Source organism: Ictidomys tridecemlineatus, chromosome 4 (assembly GCF_052094955.1).
Source record: "Ictidomys tridecemlineatus isolate mIctTri1 chromosome 4, mIctTri1.hap1, whole genome shotgun sequence".
Lineage (NCBI taxonomy): Eukaryota > Metazoa > Chordata > Mammalia > Rodentia > Sciuridae > Ictidomys > Ictidomys tridecemlineatus.
In genome coordinates, this window is record NC_135480.1 from 48,906,280 (window position 1) to 48,922,175 (window position 15,896).

General features: G+C 43.7%; 2 protein-coding genes across 26 annotated transcripts in view; one reads left to right on the plus strand and one right to left on the minus strand.

The window, feature by feature from the left end:
• Window positions 1-11,620, plus strand: part of Btbd10 (BTB domain containing 10) — a 77,535-nt gene extending 65,915 nt beyond the window's left edge. For 2 of the 4 annotated variants that reach the window (XM_078046462.1, XM_078046464.1), the window contains one exon: window positions 8,387-8,965. In XM_078046462.1, the coding sequence (XP_077902588.1) occupies window positions 8,387-8,393 (7 nt within the window). In that variant the 3' untranslated portion in view covers window positions 8,394-8,965. Of the gene's footprint in view, window positions 1-8,386; window positions 8,966-9,170; window positions 9,293-10,747 lie in introns of those variants that run through there. The other 2 variants (XR_013437745.1, XM_021727344.3) reach the window with 2 other exon arrangements.
• Bmal1 (basic helix-loop-helix ARNT like 1) overlaps window positions 1-15,896 on the minus strand; it is a 98,819-nt gene that overhangs the window by 6,232 nt on the left and 76,691 nt on the right. For 11 of the 22 annotated variants that reach the window (XM_078046455.1, XM_078046451.1, XM_078046443.1 and 8 more), the window contains 8 exons: window positions 14,383-14,475; window positions 13,311-13,428; window positions 10,731-10,880; window positions 7,637-7,883; window positions 6,490-6,596; window positions 4,970-5,120; window positions 4,050-4,138; window positions 2,092-2,215 (listed from right to left, as the gene is read on the minus strand). In XM_078046455.1, the coding sequence (XP_077902581.1) occupies window positions 2,092-2,215; window positions 4,050-4,138; window positions 4,970-5,120; window positions 6,490-6,596; window positions 7,637-7,883; window positions 10,731-10,880; window positions 13,311-13,428; window positions 14,383-14,475 (1,079 nt within the window). The remainder of the gene's footprint in view (window positions 1-2,091; window positions 2,216-4,049; window positions 4,139-4,969; window positions 5,121-6,489; window positions 6,597-7,636; window positions 7,884-10,730; window positions 10,881-13,310; window positions 13,429-14,382; window positions 14,476-15,896) is intronic. The other 11 variants (XM_078046458.1, XM_078046454.1, XM_078046450.1 and 8 more) reach the window with 3 other exon arrangements.

A 15,896-nucleotide genomic window follows, 5' to 3' on the forward strand; every position in this document is an offset into this window, starting at 1 on the left:
AGCTGGAGAGTAGGGAATGTCGTGGCAGCTGTGTTACCACCACCAGGCTCCCAATTCATCCTTGGATAGATGCAGCTTTTGGGTCACAAAAGGACCACTCTCCACTGCCAGAAGTCTTGTGACTCTTAGCCTGCACTGCCTACTTCTCTAGATTTGTGAGTGACAAGTTTTCTTTCTCTCCTGGATTAGAAGGCAGGATACAACTACATATGTTCTCTCAGCACACACAGAAGGCTACTGATTGCTTACCGAAAAATTGCTGGGTGTCTCGCAACTTTGCATGCTTATGTCTATGAAACCACTATTTTCCCAGATTCCCCATCTTAGAATTGCCTTTTCACCATTTTTATTTCATCTTCAGCTTCGAGTCCTTAGAGTGTTGATTTCTTTATTGACTGCATCATCATTGTAGGGGAGGCCTCATCCTTAGGTTCACAGACATACCCACCTTCATCTCTCCCTATTCTAGGGGTACTTCCACAACACTTTGGACATCCAATGGTGAGTGGGGTCTCCCATTGTTTTTTCCCCCACAAAACTTCTTGGCATTATTTCTTAGGGTTCTTAACAGTCTCTCGTCATAATCTGTGGCTCCTCCTACACAATGCTGCCCAGTTAGGTTGCCTGGTCCTTGACCCTGAACCCACTAAGGAGTGTGCATGGTTTTCTAGAGGGAATACCCACCCTCATTGCAAAACCAGACTAAGACCTTGTTCAGACCTTTCCTCCCTTGATTGCTTCAGCCCTTGCATTCTCTGCTTTTCCTGTTATAAAGAAAATAGACTTCTCAAAGATTAACCTCAAAGGTCCTTGAGGTTAAGGATTCTGATACTATTTTTAAATAATCTCACACAAAGCATAGAATGTGTAGTAACTGGTCTGAACCCGATTATAATGCATACTACCCATTCATTACTTCCTGAGGCAAGAAACCAAACCCATCAATTCTGTGAGGCTGGAATAGAACTGAGCTACCCACAAGGATAGAGCCCCTCTATGGTCAACAGGAAAACCAGACCAGTCTAAGAGAGAATCCAGTGGCAACAGAAAATATTAATCTTTTTCCCCTTTTTCCTATGATGATGTTCCATTAAGCTTACATTCCTAACTGGTTACCACCCTCTTGACTCCCCAGATCAGATGGACTTAACAGGAACTATTTATCTGCCTTTAAAAACAGTTTTAATCCACAGTTGTAGTGTAGTTACTATATGTCAGGCTGTGTCCCAGAGACTCCCGAGTTCCTTCACAATACTAAAGCAATTCATGGGAGACAGACTGTGCCTTCCTTTTATGGTTTAAGTCAACAGATGCCAGGTGGTTAAGTGACTACCCTAAGCTCAGTCAGGTAGAGAGGCAGACCCAGGACACAACCCCTAGTGGTCTGCTTCCAAGCTCTTCATATAGATAGGAAGTCTCCACTAAGAGACTTCTTGATCACTAGCTGATCTGTTTGACCAAGCAGATTTGTGTCTGGATGTCATGGGGAGCTGTTAAAGAGTCAAGGTTCTGGCTTACCCTGCAGGTAGCTTGAAGAAATGGATGTTTTATTGCAGCCCAGCTCACTCTGCCAGTGCACAGCTCTGCTTCTGTCTTAATAATGTATATCATCCTTATTAGGAAGTTCCTTGAGTCATATCAAAGTATTAGAAATGGAGCCTCCTCAAGAATCCCTTTTGGGGAGCTGGGATTGTCGCTCAGTGGTAGAGTGCTTGCCTAGGATGTGTGAGGCACTGGGTTTGATTCTGAGCACCACATATAAATAAATGAATAAAGGTCCATCAACATGTACAATTTAAAAAAAAATCCCCTTGGGTTCTGTCCTGTTTGGGTTTAGCTTATTTATTTCTAAGAAATACCAAGATTTCTAAATCTTGGCACTATTGATATTTTGGTCTGGATTCATTTTCATTGAGGGTCAGTCAGGGTTGGGAGAAATAGCCTGTGTACTATAGGATATTTAGCAGTAACTTCCCACCCAATTATGACAACCAAAAATGTCTTCAGACATTATAAGACATTCCTTGTGGGGGAGATTCCCTGGGTTGAAAACCACTTGTTTGGGGGAGCAACCCGACAGTGTTTACTTGCCTGTGGATTTCCATGATTTCCTCAGCAATCATTCGACCTATTTTTCCTGCCCCAGCCCTGGTTCCCCCTGGAATTCCTGGAACAGTAGGATGAGTCCTCTTTGGGCCACCTACAACAAAGGAATCTGAGAGTGGGAAAGGGGAAAACTGAGGAAGAAGTACCACTATGAATTAAATTAAAATCAGTTCATCTCATGATGCACTCAAAGTTCAATATCAGGGTGGTGCTTTGTCAGGAATAGGTACTTTAGCAAGAAAGGCTTCAACTTCCATCCAGGACCAGAGGACTAAGGGTTGATATGGTGAAGTAGCTTATTCTCTTCATGTGCCCAATGTTTACCAAATACCAGTATGCTTTGTGCCAGGTTTGCAGACAGCATCCCCACCCTCAAGGAGTTCCCAGTCTAATGGAACTAGAGCAAAGTGAGTTAACTGGCAAGTAAGCATGAGGGAGGTACCCAACCCAACCAGGCCATGTGGAGCTTTCCAGAAGAGGCTAGCTCTGAGCTGAATCTTCTGTTAAGTTAGCTTGGCAGAGAAGTGAGGAGAAGTTATTCTAGGCATAGCAGCATGTGCAGGCACCCTGAGGCAGGACAGAATTTTTGAGTCTACTCCAAGGACTCGTGGATGACAACAAGGGTGTGGGATGAAACTGGTCCAGCAGGTACTCAGATCACGAGAGGCCTTGAGGCTGTACTGATGAATGAGGACCCTGGCAGAGGACAGTGTCCATAGGAGTACCAATGGGCTTTCACAAAAAAGGCACAAAAGTTATATTTGGAGTATTATAAGTCTACCATACAGAGGGTGAACTAGAGTTAGGTGTTGCTTTAAAACAGGGATACATTCTGAGAAATGCATCTTGAGGCAGTTCAATGTCCAGACTTATACAAAACCTAGACTAGTCTACCAAAAGCTGAGGCTACATGGCATACACAGGCTGTTCCTGGTAGGCCATACACCTGTACAGCATGTCCCTGCTGAATACTGTAGGCAATTCTAACACAGTGGAATTTGTATATCCAAACAGGGTTGTGAGTAATGTGTTGCTCTAGACATTACAATGGTCATGACCTCACTAGGTGGTTAGAATTTTTTTCACTTCCATTATGATCTTATGGGACCACTGTTGTATATGTGGTCTGATGTTGATCAAAAATGTTGTTACTCTGCATGTGACTGTAGAGTGGAGGATGAGGTATGGGGACAGTGAAGTTGGAGTTAGGAAGTTATCGGCAGTAAACCAGGCAGCAGATGAGGTGAAAAAAAGGACAGAACTTCACTGTTTGGATACCAAGGGGAAGAGGCAAGACTCAGGGTTCTGGCTTAAACAACCTTTGTGGGGAGTGCAGAGAATCAGTTCAGGATATTCTGAATTCAGCTGCCTCAGCAACTCTGAGTAGATTTGTCTGGGAGCCAGTTGGAGAGAGTGTGTGAATTTCAGGGAAGAAACTGGGGCCAGAGCTGTGGGTGGGAGTTGTCAGTGGGGGTGGTAAAGCAGAATGGTCCCAGGAAGGGCAAGTCCAGCGTGGAGAGCAGGTGCCAGGGCTGAGCCCTGAGGGAGGACCCACTGGGTATGACAACACCCCAGTACCAATAGACACCTTCTTCCCAACCACAGGAACCAGTGACAGTTACCAAAGAGCCCTTCACACCACTGCCACTGGGCAACAAAACAGGAGGAAAGCTCAAGAAGAGCAAGAAGATTGCTATTTCAAAGGTTTCCAGGGTCCAGGTAGCCTTAGGAAGTGCAACAGTGAGTTCCCAGTATTCCAGAATCAACACAGAAAGTGAGATGACAGCATCCTTAGTACTGAGGGAAATCAGCACCTCATCCCCTCAAGGCCTCCCTGGTTCCACAGAAGTGACAGCAGAGGACCTTGAGTACTTGTAGGGAAGATATATGGCCACAAGCAGCTTCTCACAGGAAACCCCAATGCCCTGGCAGTACATAGTTACCTTCTCCAGAGGGCAGCATGCTGTCCATGCTGTGAGGGGACGTTGTGAGCTGCGGGAAGGTTGGATCCCCGCCTTCCAGGACGTTGGCTCTGTGAACATCCCAGCAATAAGGAAACATGAGTCAGGCCTGCTCAGAACCGTGCACCTTTCACCTTGGCCAAGGTGTCCGGTGTCCACTCTGGACCTGGACAGGCCAGAAAATGAAGTGTGTGTCTGAGTAGCTGAACAGGTCTCCTCACTGTTTGATAACATAATGGATAGCATCCCGGCCTTTGGCCTCACTACTGCCTGGCCCTTCCTAAGCTGTGTGATGCAGTCCAGCAAGTGGCAACTGTAACAGTGCCACCTCTCCTGCCAGCCCAGCCCTTCCTCACCTCTAACCATGGGGGGATAACTCAGGGAAGGAGGTATGGTGAGCAGGCCTTGCCAAAAGAGAGCTCCTCCTATCTCTTGCTCATCTAGCAAATGGAGCAGTTTCTGAGAGGGCCCTCCAGCTGCCAGTGCTCAGGCCTCCAGCTTGAGAGGCATGGACTCTGCTATCCAGAGTCACACCCCAGTGTAAGCTAGTACCTATGTGAGCATTTCAGGCATGGTCAGCCCCTACCTTCAAAGCAGTATAAGTGGATACCCAGCATGCAGGACCTGTGGAATTCAAAGATTGACTGCTTTATCTGGAAGGAGAGATTGCTGCTTCCTAGAACATTTTCCACAAGTCAGGCCCTGCATGGTGTGAGGACTGAAGCTTGTCCTTTGTTAACAAACCTTTCTGCAATCTGCCCATCCTGAGGCTTCACAAAACATTAGCAAGGTGGCATTTAAAGGATATGATACTGGCTGCTGCCTGCACCCCTTTACCCAGGTAAGAATCTCAAGGCACCTCCCTTGGAAGCAAGGAGCTTTTGACATAGAAAAACACTTACAAAACAACAGTGTTGGTTGAGACGATGTATTCTACTTCCTTGGTCCAGGGGTTCATGAAACTGAACCATCGACTTCGTAGTGTGATGAAAGAACCATCTTTGATTTTAAACTTATAGCAATTAGTTGTAATCTTGTCTCTCGTCTGTAAAACTAAAAATGCAAAAAGCCATAAATAATATTTTTTTCAACCCAGCATATTAAACAGGACACCCAATACCAAATTAAAAAAGGGACTCGGGCTTGACACCATCACTTTAATAAGCCAAGAGGGCCAGTGGTCAACACTTCAGAGAACAGGTTGTTTCTGAGAGTCTCAGAGCCTTTCAACTTGCTCATCTATCACTCTTTTCCCAGAATCTCTGAAATTAAGGCTCTAGGGCATACTGGAATCAACTCTAATATGAACATCAACAAGTGAGAACGCACCATCCAAAAGATCCATTCTCATCATAAAGCCCTAGGGAGTACAGCACTTAGCTCAATTTTAGGAAAACCTTACTTGATAGAGGCCACTAACCTAGTCAAACCTCTTTCTTTTATGTAACAACTATGTCATGAGTACCTTTCCTACATAGGCACTAGAGAGCAGAGGCTATGACTTCTGCCCTCAAGAGAGGAGGTGAGCAAAGGCTACACAGAGGAATTGAAATCAGAGTCTTGAAGGGTGAACCCGGTTGCCAAGACGAGGAAGGAGGAAAAACACAGCAGGGCCTCTGAAGTGTCAGGGTCTGGTGGGCACCTTCAAGACGGGAAATGTAGCTGAGGTATGCCCCCCACAGGCATGGATGGGGAGTGGAGCTGGGGAGCTGTGTGGAGGCCAGAAGGTGGGAAGTTTTAACTTCAAATGCCTAACAAAGGCTTTTGAGCCTGAGTTTAAAGGCAAGAGGATTTTAAGCAGCAATGTGTGACATTATTGGGCTCAAACTATCTGAGGATAAGTTGGGACAACTATGGAAAATGGATTGGAGGTGAGAAGGAAGAGGAGATGTGTTAGGAGTCTATCACAGGTCCTTAGGTGGGCACAAGTGCTTGAACCAGAGTCACAGCAGTGGGGGTGGTAAAAAGTAGTCTTTGGAAATGCATGTCTGAACTGAATGGACAGATCTGGTGGAGACAGTAAAGGAAGGAGTCAATGTTGGTTTCTCAGAAGGCCACACATATGGACAAGCCATTAGACAAGAGGGAAAACACCGGACACTATGCAGGCCTGCATGGAAATGAACCAGATCCGTCAGGGCATATTAAATCTCTTCTGGATCTGTGTAAACCCTTCCAGAGACTGCCATGGCCTATGTAGAGGAAAGTGTCATACCATCAGGGACAGGGATTCTGCAAGGGGAAAAATGGTACCTGGGACATCAGTCTCCTGTCCTTAGAGATGCTTAGGCCTAAAGAGTCCTGGGCTCCTCTGGGCTGGGAGGCTGACTCCCACATCATTGGGGGCAGAGTTCTCTGGGAGATCATATGGACTAAGCTTGAAGTAGTGGGACACTTATGGCCTTTTTATAGCCTAGCTTACCTTGCCTATGACATTCTGCAAGATGTCCTATGTCATCTTGATGAAAATATTCATAACATGATGTGCCTAGGAGTTCTTGTGGTAAATATGCCAGAATAGCTGTTGCCCTAAAAGAGAATTAGGGATTTTTTTTTTAAGAATAAAAAGCCATTTAGACAGCTTATAGCAAGTTTTCAATGAATGAACCCTGCCTGTGGGAGCAAGGTCAAAGCTGGAACCAAAAAAGCCAAGTGGGTTTCCGAGGGCTGATGTGTGTCCTCTTGCTTCTGGATTTAATCCGAACCAAGCAAAGAAGTCTTTCAAGGGGACTAGCATCGCAAGAAATGAAATTTTAGGATATATTTTAGATGGTGACCATATTAATTAGGTAAAAATGTGGTAGAAATCTAAACACAAGTGCAAACTTCTCATTTTTACTGCCTATTTTTAAAAATCAGGAGTCCAAACTCCAAAAGCTCTAGCAGCTGGGCCCATAAGAGCCTTTTCAAGCATTTTGTGGCTATCTCTAGTGGTCAGAAAAATTATTACCTTGCAAATATTCTTAAGGGAGGCAGTAAGGAGCAGGGAATTATAGTACTTCGGGTTCTTAGCTGAGTCTGGCAGCAGGCTGATTCTCAGTCTGGACTCAGTTCTTTACTTATAAAACAAGGAGGCTGGATTATTTCAATGTTGTTCAATAGGACTTTCTGTGATGATAGACACGTTCTATGTGCCATTAGCCACATGTGGCTATCAAGTACTTACGTGACTAGTGAGCCTGAGGAACTGAATTTTTCATTTTAATTGATTAGGTTCAAATTTAAATAGCCATATGGGGCTACCATGTCTAATGACTACTGTAATAGAGAGCTCAGGACTACATAATTGTTTCCAGGCTTTACATTTCAATCAAAGTAATGATCCTGGAGTATTTCACAGATTTAGATAGTAGGTCTACTATTTTTCTTTGGCTTTGGATGTCAAATCTCCCCACTAAACTGTTTATCAAAGAATGACAAAGAAAATCTCTATTTTTAATATCTTAATGAATCTCAATTTTAGTGTTATTCTTGGGAAAGCTAGCTGACAGCCCAGTCTTCTTTGCTTTTCAACTCAGGGTTCATAATCCTTTGCCATCATTGCTCAAGGGTGATATGCAGACCCTTACCTCTGGTCTACAAAGACAAATTTCCCATCTATTGCATGCCGAGAAACGTACTCCATGGATTTCACCCTGATTTCCCCGTTCACTGTTTGGGGAACCACATGAGAATGCAGTCGTCCAATTGCGACAAGGCAGCTGAGGTTACAGCCCTCGTTGTCTGGTTCATTGTCTTCATCCAACCCCATCTTTGTGGGTGGCCAGCTTTTCAAATAGCCTGTGCTGTGGATTGTACAGAAGCTTTTTCGATCTGCTGGAAAGCAAAATCCTTGGTTAGCATCAGTGCTGGGTCTGGGTCATGGAGGCACACAAGCAGTGGAGGGTGAGGTAGGATGTAGTTAAGGAATCCAAAAGTTTAAAAAAAGGCCTCATCCTTCAGAAGTGAGTCTCTGGTGAATGAGGCCAATAGACTAAAGTCACCCAGTGTCATATGTGTTTAGTAGAGCCAGTTATCACCAAGGGCTTTCCATATATGGAGGAAGCAATACCTCAATCTATGTGAGGAGAGGAAAGCTCCCAGAAAAATCAATATAGGAGGCTACTGAAGAAATAGCAGTGGCTAAGGGACTGGAATGTGCAAAGTTTAGAGAATGTACAAAGGCACAGAGACATACCCTATATAAGAAATGGCCAAGATTTCCAGGTGGCTGAAATGAAAAGGAAGGTTCTTGGGGGTAAAGCTGAGAAGCAGTTGGGAGAAGATTATAAGGGTCTTGGATTGTTTGCTAACAAATAAATGTGTTATTTATTTTTCAGACAGTGAATGGTGAACTTCCAAAGGTGTTAAAGTAGGAAAATAGCAAAGTCAAATTATGGCTTGGATACTTAGAGGGTGATGGATGAATGGGAACAGCGTGGAAACCAGAAGTATGGACAGCTGGTTCAGAAGCCAGTGGCAAGAGATGACAAGAACTGAATGATGGCAGCATGGGGGAAGCAGGAGAGTTTCTGAGAGCTGTAGGATTTGGCATGAATATCAAGCATAAAAGAAAATAAGACTGGCTCCCACTTTTCTGGATTGGGTTGTTGCTGATGTCATTCGTTGATTCAGTTGAAGCACCCGTGGACTTCAACACCAAACAAACTGACAAGGAGAGTTCAACAAGCATGTGTGCTGGCTACTAGAACAGAGTGGAAAACCCACAAGAAACACCCAGTGGAGCTGACAGTTGAATTGGGGAGGCAGACTTTTAAACACATAATCATACAAGTAGCTATAGAACTGAAACTCTAAGAAAGCACTAGAAAGAAAGCCTGTGGGAGGCCATGAGAAGGCAGAAGGTGGACTGAGGCCAGAGTAAGAAGGTGAAGGGGACTGTCGGGGGTGAAGGGAAAGGAATTTCAATCCAAGTGACAGCATGGGCAGAGGCCTTGTCCAGAAAGGAGCTGAGGCATCAAAACCAGGCATCAGGGCTTAAATGCAGGCAATAGTGGCAGGGTTGTGTGCTCATGTTAAATATTTTGAAATTTTCTTTAAAAGCCAGGGAAACAATAAAGGGTTTTAAGCAGGTAACCGATAAAAACGTTTTATTTAAAATAGGTCATCCTGGTGGCTATATGGAGGTGCGGAAAACCCACAGAGCCTACCGCATCATGTTGGTGACAGCTAAGGGTAGCCTGACCTGAGCGATAGTGGTGCATGGAGATGGCTAAACACTGCAGGTAACTTCTGCAGATGAGACCATTGTGGCAGGACCTTGTAACTAATGAGGAGTAGGTGGTGGGAGGAGTAAGGCTTCTTCCCAGCCTCTAGCCTGAATAGCTGGCTGGTGCCATTTACATTAAAGGAGGCAGCTCAGTGGCTACTTTGACATGTATCATGTTTGAAAAGCCCCTGAGATATCAAAGCAGATACATTCACTCCACCATTAATTTATAAATCTGGAGTTCAGGGCTGGGGTTGTAGCCCAGGGGTAGAGCGCTGGGTATGCGTGAGGCTCTGGGTTTGATTCTCAGCACTGCATATAAATAAATAAATATCCATCCACTACTAAAAATCATTTTTTTAAAAATCTGGAGTTAAAAAGAAAAGCCTGGGCTAGAAATGTAAACTTGGAAAACACTGGCATGTAAATGGCACTTAAAGCTAAGGGAGGGGCTGGGTGCAGTGGTGCAGGCCTGTAATACCACCTACTTGGGAAACTAGGCAGGAGGATCACAAGTTAAAGGCCAGCCTGGGCAACTTATTGAAAGCATGTCTCAAATTAAAAAGGGCTGGGGGTATAGCCCAGTGATAGAACACTCCTGGGTTCAATCCTCAGTGCCAGACCAAAACCAAAAAACAAAACAAAACAAAAAAAACAAACCTAAGGGAGTGGGCGATATTACTGGTGGATCAGTGTAGACTGAGGAAAGAAGCCCCAGGTTAGAGGGGAGGAGCCAGGAAGAGAGCTGGAGTGGCAGAGGATGGGGTTGAGAAGAAAGTAGTTTCATGGAATGCTGGGGAAGAGAACTCCTGGCAACAAGGAAGAGCAATTAAAAGTATTCACTACCAATCACCCCTACCCAACTTGTTCCCCCAGTGAATGTGCTAATCAATGTTAAGAGTTGTTGTTTGATTTTCCTGCGGTGTGAAGGATTTGCTGTGTGATGTTATGACACATAGAGTATCCCCCCAAAAAAACCTATAAATCCTCACTGAACAAAGGACCAGGACTCACTCCCTGGGACCGCTGCATAGTAAACGGTTGTGAGTCCAGGCTCGAGCTTGCAATAAAGACTCTTGTGTGATTGCAAAAAATAAAAAATAAAAAAAATAAATAAAAGTGTTCACTGCATTTAGCAGCATAGAGGTCACTAGTGAAGTTCGTGGATTGCTTAGAAGGCAGTTATAATTGTGGCTTATAATATTCTTTCCCAACCACATTATAATAAACAGAATTTCAACAGAGGAAGCCTCTCCACAAATCTTTGTCACTGTGGCAACATGTGGGGGCCTTGTGGCTCTGTCCCCTGCTCCCCACATCCCTTATGCTGTGGAGGGACAGCAGGGCCTGGCTGCAGACTTGGCTATGAGGAACCACTGAACTAGCACTCTGCAGAGGGCTCCCTGCAGAAAGCAAACCTCCTCCCAGGATCTTAAAGAACTGTCAAATTGTACCTTTTTTCTTTGAACAGGTGGAGGGGAAGTCCTTGTCTTCGACCTTCACTGAAGGCCTGTTACACTTCATCCTACAGAAGAAAGAACGTCGTGCTCCAGAACATAATCGAGACGGCCCAGGGGTTATATCTGTTTTAACTGGAAGTCCAGCTGCAAATCAACACACAAAATGTGATGAACTGAGAGTGGTGCTGCCTGTCAGGAGGGGGAACGTGACCTTGAACAATCTGTTTCTTTACTGTCTCCCTGTAAGGCAAAAAGAACACTTCTCCCAGCTCAGACCTCCAAAAAATGCAGTAAAGATCCCTGTGTTATTAATCGGGAAATATTCAAAGATCATGTAGAAAGCACTAGTGGGCAAATGGCTTAGATGCTCTGGAGGATAAAAAGAAATACTGCATAGCATTCCTCTCCAACAGCAGCTCACAAATGAGAAGGGGAAATGGAAGTGCACCAAGAAGAGAACAGTGACAACAGCATATTAAATGGCAAGGACAGCCTGTGTTTCCCAGAGGAAGAACTCCAGCTGGGACCTAAAGGGTGGGCAAGGTTTAGATATCAGCATGGAAAGGAAGAAATGGGGTTCCCTAAAATTCTCGACCTGGCTGTAGGCCACAATCCCTTAGATGCTCTTTTGACATAGATTCTTGGATCCCATTCTAGACCTGTGCTGTCCTGTGCTGTAGCCACTAGCTGTATGTGGCTGTTGAGCATGTCCTTATGGCTTTTCAGAACTGAGGAAAGAAGTACTATGAGTGTGAAACACACAAAAAAAATACCCCAAAAAAGTAAAAGAACTTATTAATTTTTTGTAATTATTGCATGTCAAAGTGACATTTTGGATTTGTTGGGTTATATGAAATACATTATTAAAATTAATTTTAAATTCAGTTTTACTTTTTTTAAATGTAGCTACCAAGAAATATAAAATCACATGCAGTTTCTGTTTGTAATTGCATTTTGCTTCTATTGGGCCGGACTCTTCCAGACCAAACAAATTCAATTGGTCTGACCATGTTGGGTGCTCCTGGGGTGCTCTGATGTACAGCCTCCTTACAATGCAAAGGGCTGAGCAATACAGAAGGTGGGGGCTACAAATCTCATAGGCAGGAAGAGCATCCCATAGCCAGCATAGGAGCAATCAGAGGGAGGAGTGGCTGCTGCCCAGACTCCTCCGGGCAATTCTTCTTTCCTCTCTTATCCCCATATTGCTCCCTCCCTGATCTGTCCCACCCAGCTCAAGTCCTTCACTGTGTCCCCTTCCTCCACATTTCATCCAGAGGCACTGAGCAAGCCACAAGACTACACCTCTGAACCTGTCCACAGATGGTTTTCTCTACTCTTTTCCTCCTTCATCACCTGGCAAATACTAAATCTTTACAGATCTACCTCAGCTGTCATCTACTCAGTGATGCCTGTCCTCACACCCACATGAGCATGACTCATCCTGCTCTTGACACCTGGTGCTATTTCTATGGCTGCACCTATGACACAGGGTGCTGTATGCTGACTATATGGTAAAAGCCTCAAAGGCTAGGACAAAACACCATCTTGTTCTCCTTAGGTCACTAAAAAGAGGCCAAGGCCAGACTATAAAGGGCAATGGGTACCAGGGACTATATTTTACTTTCAGGAAAAAGTGTGCCTTAATGAAAAGAATGTTTTAAAGGTAATTCCTCTGGTGGTATTTCCCTCAGGGATTAATGTGAAGAACTTGGAAGCAGGAACCTAGTTACACCATGACTTCAGTGGACCATGGTGAATCCAGTACTGTTATCATACTTGCTGTGTGCTGTGGATTGACCCACATTCTTTATGGAGCATATCAACATATGGACTTCTTGCAACAATTCAATTATTGAAATAGGTACTATTTTGCAGATGAGGAAACAGGCATAGAGAAGTTAAGTAGCTTTCTCAAAGCCAGTGAGTAGCAGAGCCAGGATGTGCACCTAGCAGTAAGCCAGCTTTCAGAGTCCACATTCTTTAACTGTAGTGGGATCAGTAGGAAAGAGCTCCTGGGGCAGGACAGGGTACAGGAGTGGGAAACAGGAGACAATGTGAGTGATGGTTCTCCTGCTGCGGAAAGAAAATCAGGAGGAGGAGCCAACCCTGTGAGGAATCATTTGGGCCAAAGAAACATCACATTTACATTGGGAGTTTTCTTACTTGTATCTTCTGAGACTGCATGTGTGCAATTCAGATATACAGAGGCAATTTGTTCTGGGAGAACAAATGAAAGTGTTGTGAGCACTTTAAATTCAGGAGCATGTAATTGGGAACTTCTAGACTGTAGGGGGAGGGGAAAGACTAAAAGAATCAAGACAAAGCTCTTCCAAAGAATTTGGACATTGAACTTTTTTCTTCTTTATGTAAAATTAAAAAAAAAACACCACCAAAAAAAAACCCCCAAAAGAACATAGATAATTCCATTTAGCTGCAGATGGCAGCTGTAACTGAGGAAAAGGGCATCAAGGTAGGAAGGGTATGGGGAGGCCACCACACACATCTCCCTGCTTGCTGGGGACTCGGTGGTCCCAGGAGCCGCTGCTGAGGCCTCACCTACTCCCCTCGACTCACTTTTTGCATCTATGAGCCGCTCCCGGGGTGCTGTGTCAGAGGAGGAGAGCTGCTCCTTGACTTTGGCGATATCTTTAGGGTGCAGGTAGTCAAACAAACTCTGACCAATCAGATCGTTCTGTGGGGATGAAATATTAAAAATAACAAGTCAACTGCAGGTGGAATATAAGTGAAGCAGCACGTACTCAGCGTCTGTACATCTTCTGTCTTTATTTTGTATTTTTAAGCATGAGAATCTCAAATATTTCCTATATGAGCATGAAAATATATTAGCATCAGGAGGCTGATTTTGATAACCTACGAGGGAAAAGGTTCAATTATATAAACAATTCATGCTCCTCTGAGGCAAGAATCTTCTGGCTGTGTATATTCTTTTCACTTATTTTCAAGTTCCCTGTAAAATGTCAGAAGGAAGAATGGAGGCTGTGGGCTCTGATACCAGCTCTGATATTAAGTCTCTGTTTTTAAGCAAGTCAGGTCACCTTATGCCTCAGTCACCTTATGTATTAACAGAAATAATAAAACTTCCTCCATACCTGTGCTCTAAGACTAGAAAGAACAAAACATCTTGGAAAAAGTGAATTTACATAAATCTAAATATATTTAAATGCCATTTTTATTCAATTCTGCCTATGGAGATTCCATACAATTACCAGTGGTGAATGAGTGAATGGATGAATGAACAGAAGTTCTGAGGACATAACAGGTGAAAAGCTTGGTTCTAGAAGCTTCCATATGTTACTCTTATTTGATCATACAAACAACCGTAAAAAGTATGGTTTATTATAGTTAATTTTTAGAGGAAGCTGAAGCTTGGCAGAGCTTTACATCATCGAAAACACACATGGGGTAGTTTCTTATTCTTAGGTATCAAATGAACTGCCTTTCTCTCTTGACAGATAGCCTTGCTCCCCACCCTAGTATACAGTTGTGGGATATTTATTTTGCTATAATAAGAAAGCTATAAAGCTGTTGATCAGATCAGTGTCAGCCCTTCTGCTGGGGTAAATAAGTTTAAATCTATTTTTCTGTTAAGAATTTGAGAAATTTCTGGAAGAAGTGTGAACAATACCTGGCTATAGTTGAGGATCTTGAAGACAGACTCTGAGACAAAGAGTATCTTCCCTCGGTCACATCCTACGACAAACAAAAATCCATCTGCTGCCTAATCAGGAGAAATGGATAATCAATTTATCATACTTTAGGATACACATTTTGTACTCACTTTGATCGCAAATCAAGGATTTATTTTCTAACTGTCCAAAACACAGGAACTCTCACTGATTGTGTCACTGGTATCCTAAGAACAGGATGCTTAAAAATTAAGACTTTATGAGGATAATATGATTCTCTGCAAGTCGAATATATTGTCATCTAATGATTTTAAGGAAAAATTCAATTAAACTAAATTATGTTTCAAAACAGAACACGGCTTAAGAATTTCCTCTTTATTGAACGATAAATTATGTTCAGATAAATTATGTTCCATTGCTCCAATTATAACAACTCTATGGAGAACTATAGAACCTGAGATTGCAAGGACTCTCTGAGATCAGAATCCCCTCTCCAGTGGCTCAGCTACCATCTGCCCTCAACTTAAACATCTTTAGTGACTGGGAGCTCTCCAGAACTGTGGTTCTCAACATTGGGAGTAGTGGTTTTGTTTTCATTTTTAGGCTGATGTTCTGGCAAAAGACTAGGTCACTGGTATTTTTTTAACCCTCATCCCATGATTCAAATGTACACAGGGTTGGAAACTACTGCCCTCAAATATTATTCCTCAAGCCAGAGATGGGCCTTTTGTATTCTAAGTGAGACAAAAAAAGAAAAAAATTCCTATTAGATTCTTCTTACTCTTTCTTCAGCTTAAATGCAGGTAAAAATCTTTGATGCCAACAAAGACAGGTACGGAGATGGGATGTTTGGCAGAGTGATTAATGCAGGTGGATGCCAAAGCTATAGTGCCCGAGAGCATAGGCTATTCCGTCTGTGTGTGCAAGGGTCTTCTGGTGACAAGGAGAGTGCTTCCTACTCTGTCACACCCTTGCCCTTAAGACTCTGCTCTCCTAATGCACAGTGGGTTCCTTGCTTACGTTATTCACAAGTCTTCAGTTCTTTACAAGAATCTAGAGAAATGCTGTTCTCTTTTCTACAAAAGGGCCTTTGGGATGTAGTTTAATTCAAAGAACTAGGAAATGAATTCATGCTCCAGAAGGTAAAAGAACGGTGTGGGCTAGAAGGAGGGAGTGAAAGGGAAACAGAATCATTACTGCCAGGAGAGCCTGGCAGGCCACCCAGCCAGAGGACTTTGGGGAGGATCCTTCCCTAAGTCAGGTCCCTAAGCTGACCCAGGGGCAAAGGAGGATAGTAAAGGGGAAGTAACTTTCCAAGCACCATCTGCTGGAAGCCTCATTCTGTCAAAAAATAGGGCCCTCATAACTTCCTTATTCATCTTGCAGACAATCTGATATCTCATAGGAAAAGGGCTTTCACGGATGTGGTTATTTGGTACAAAAGAGGTCTGGGAAAAAGGTGACTGAGACATCCTGGTGGGAATACTGGGCAGTCAGGCCTGAACTAAGGCAC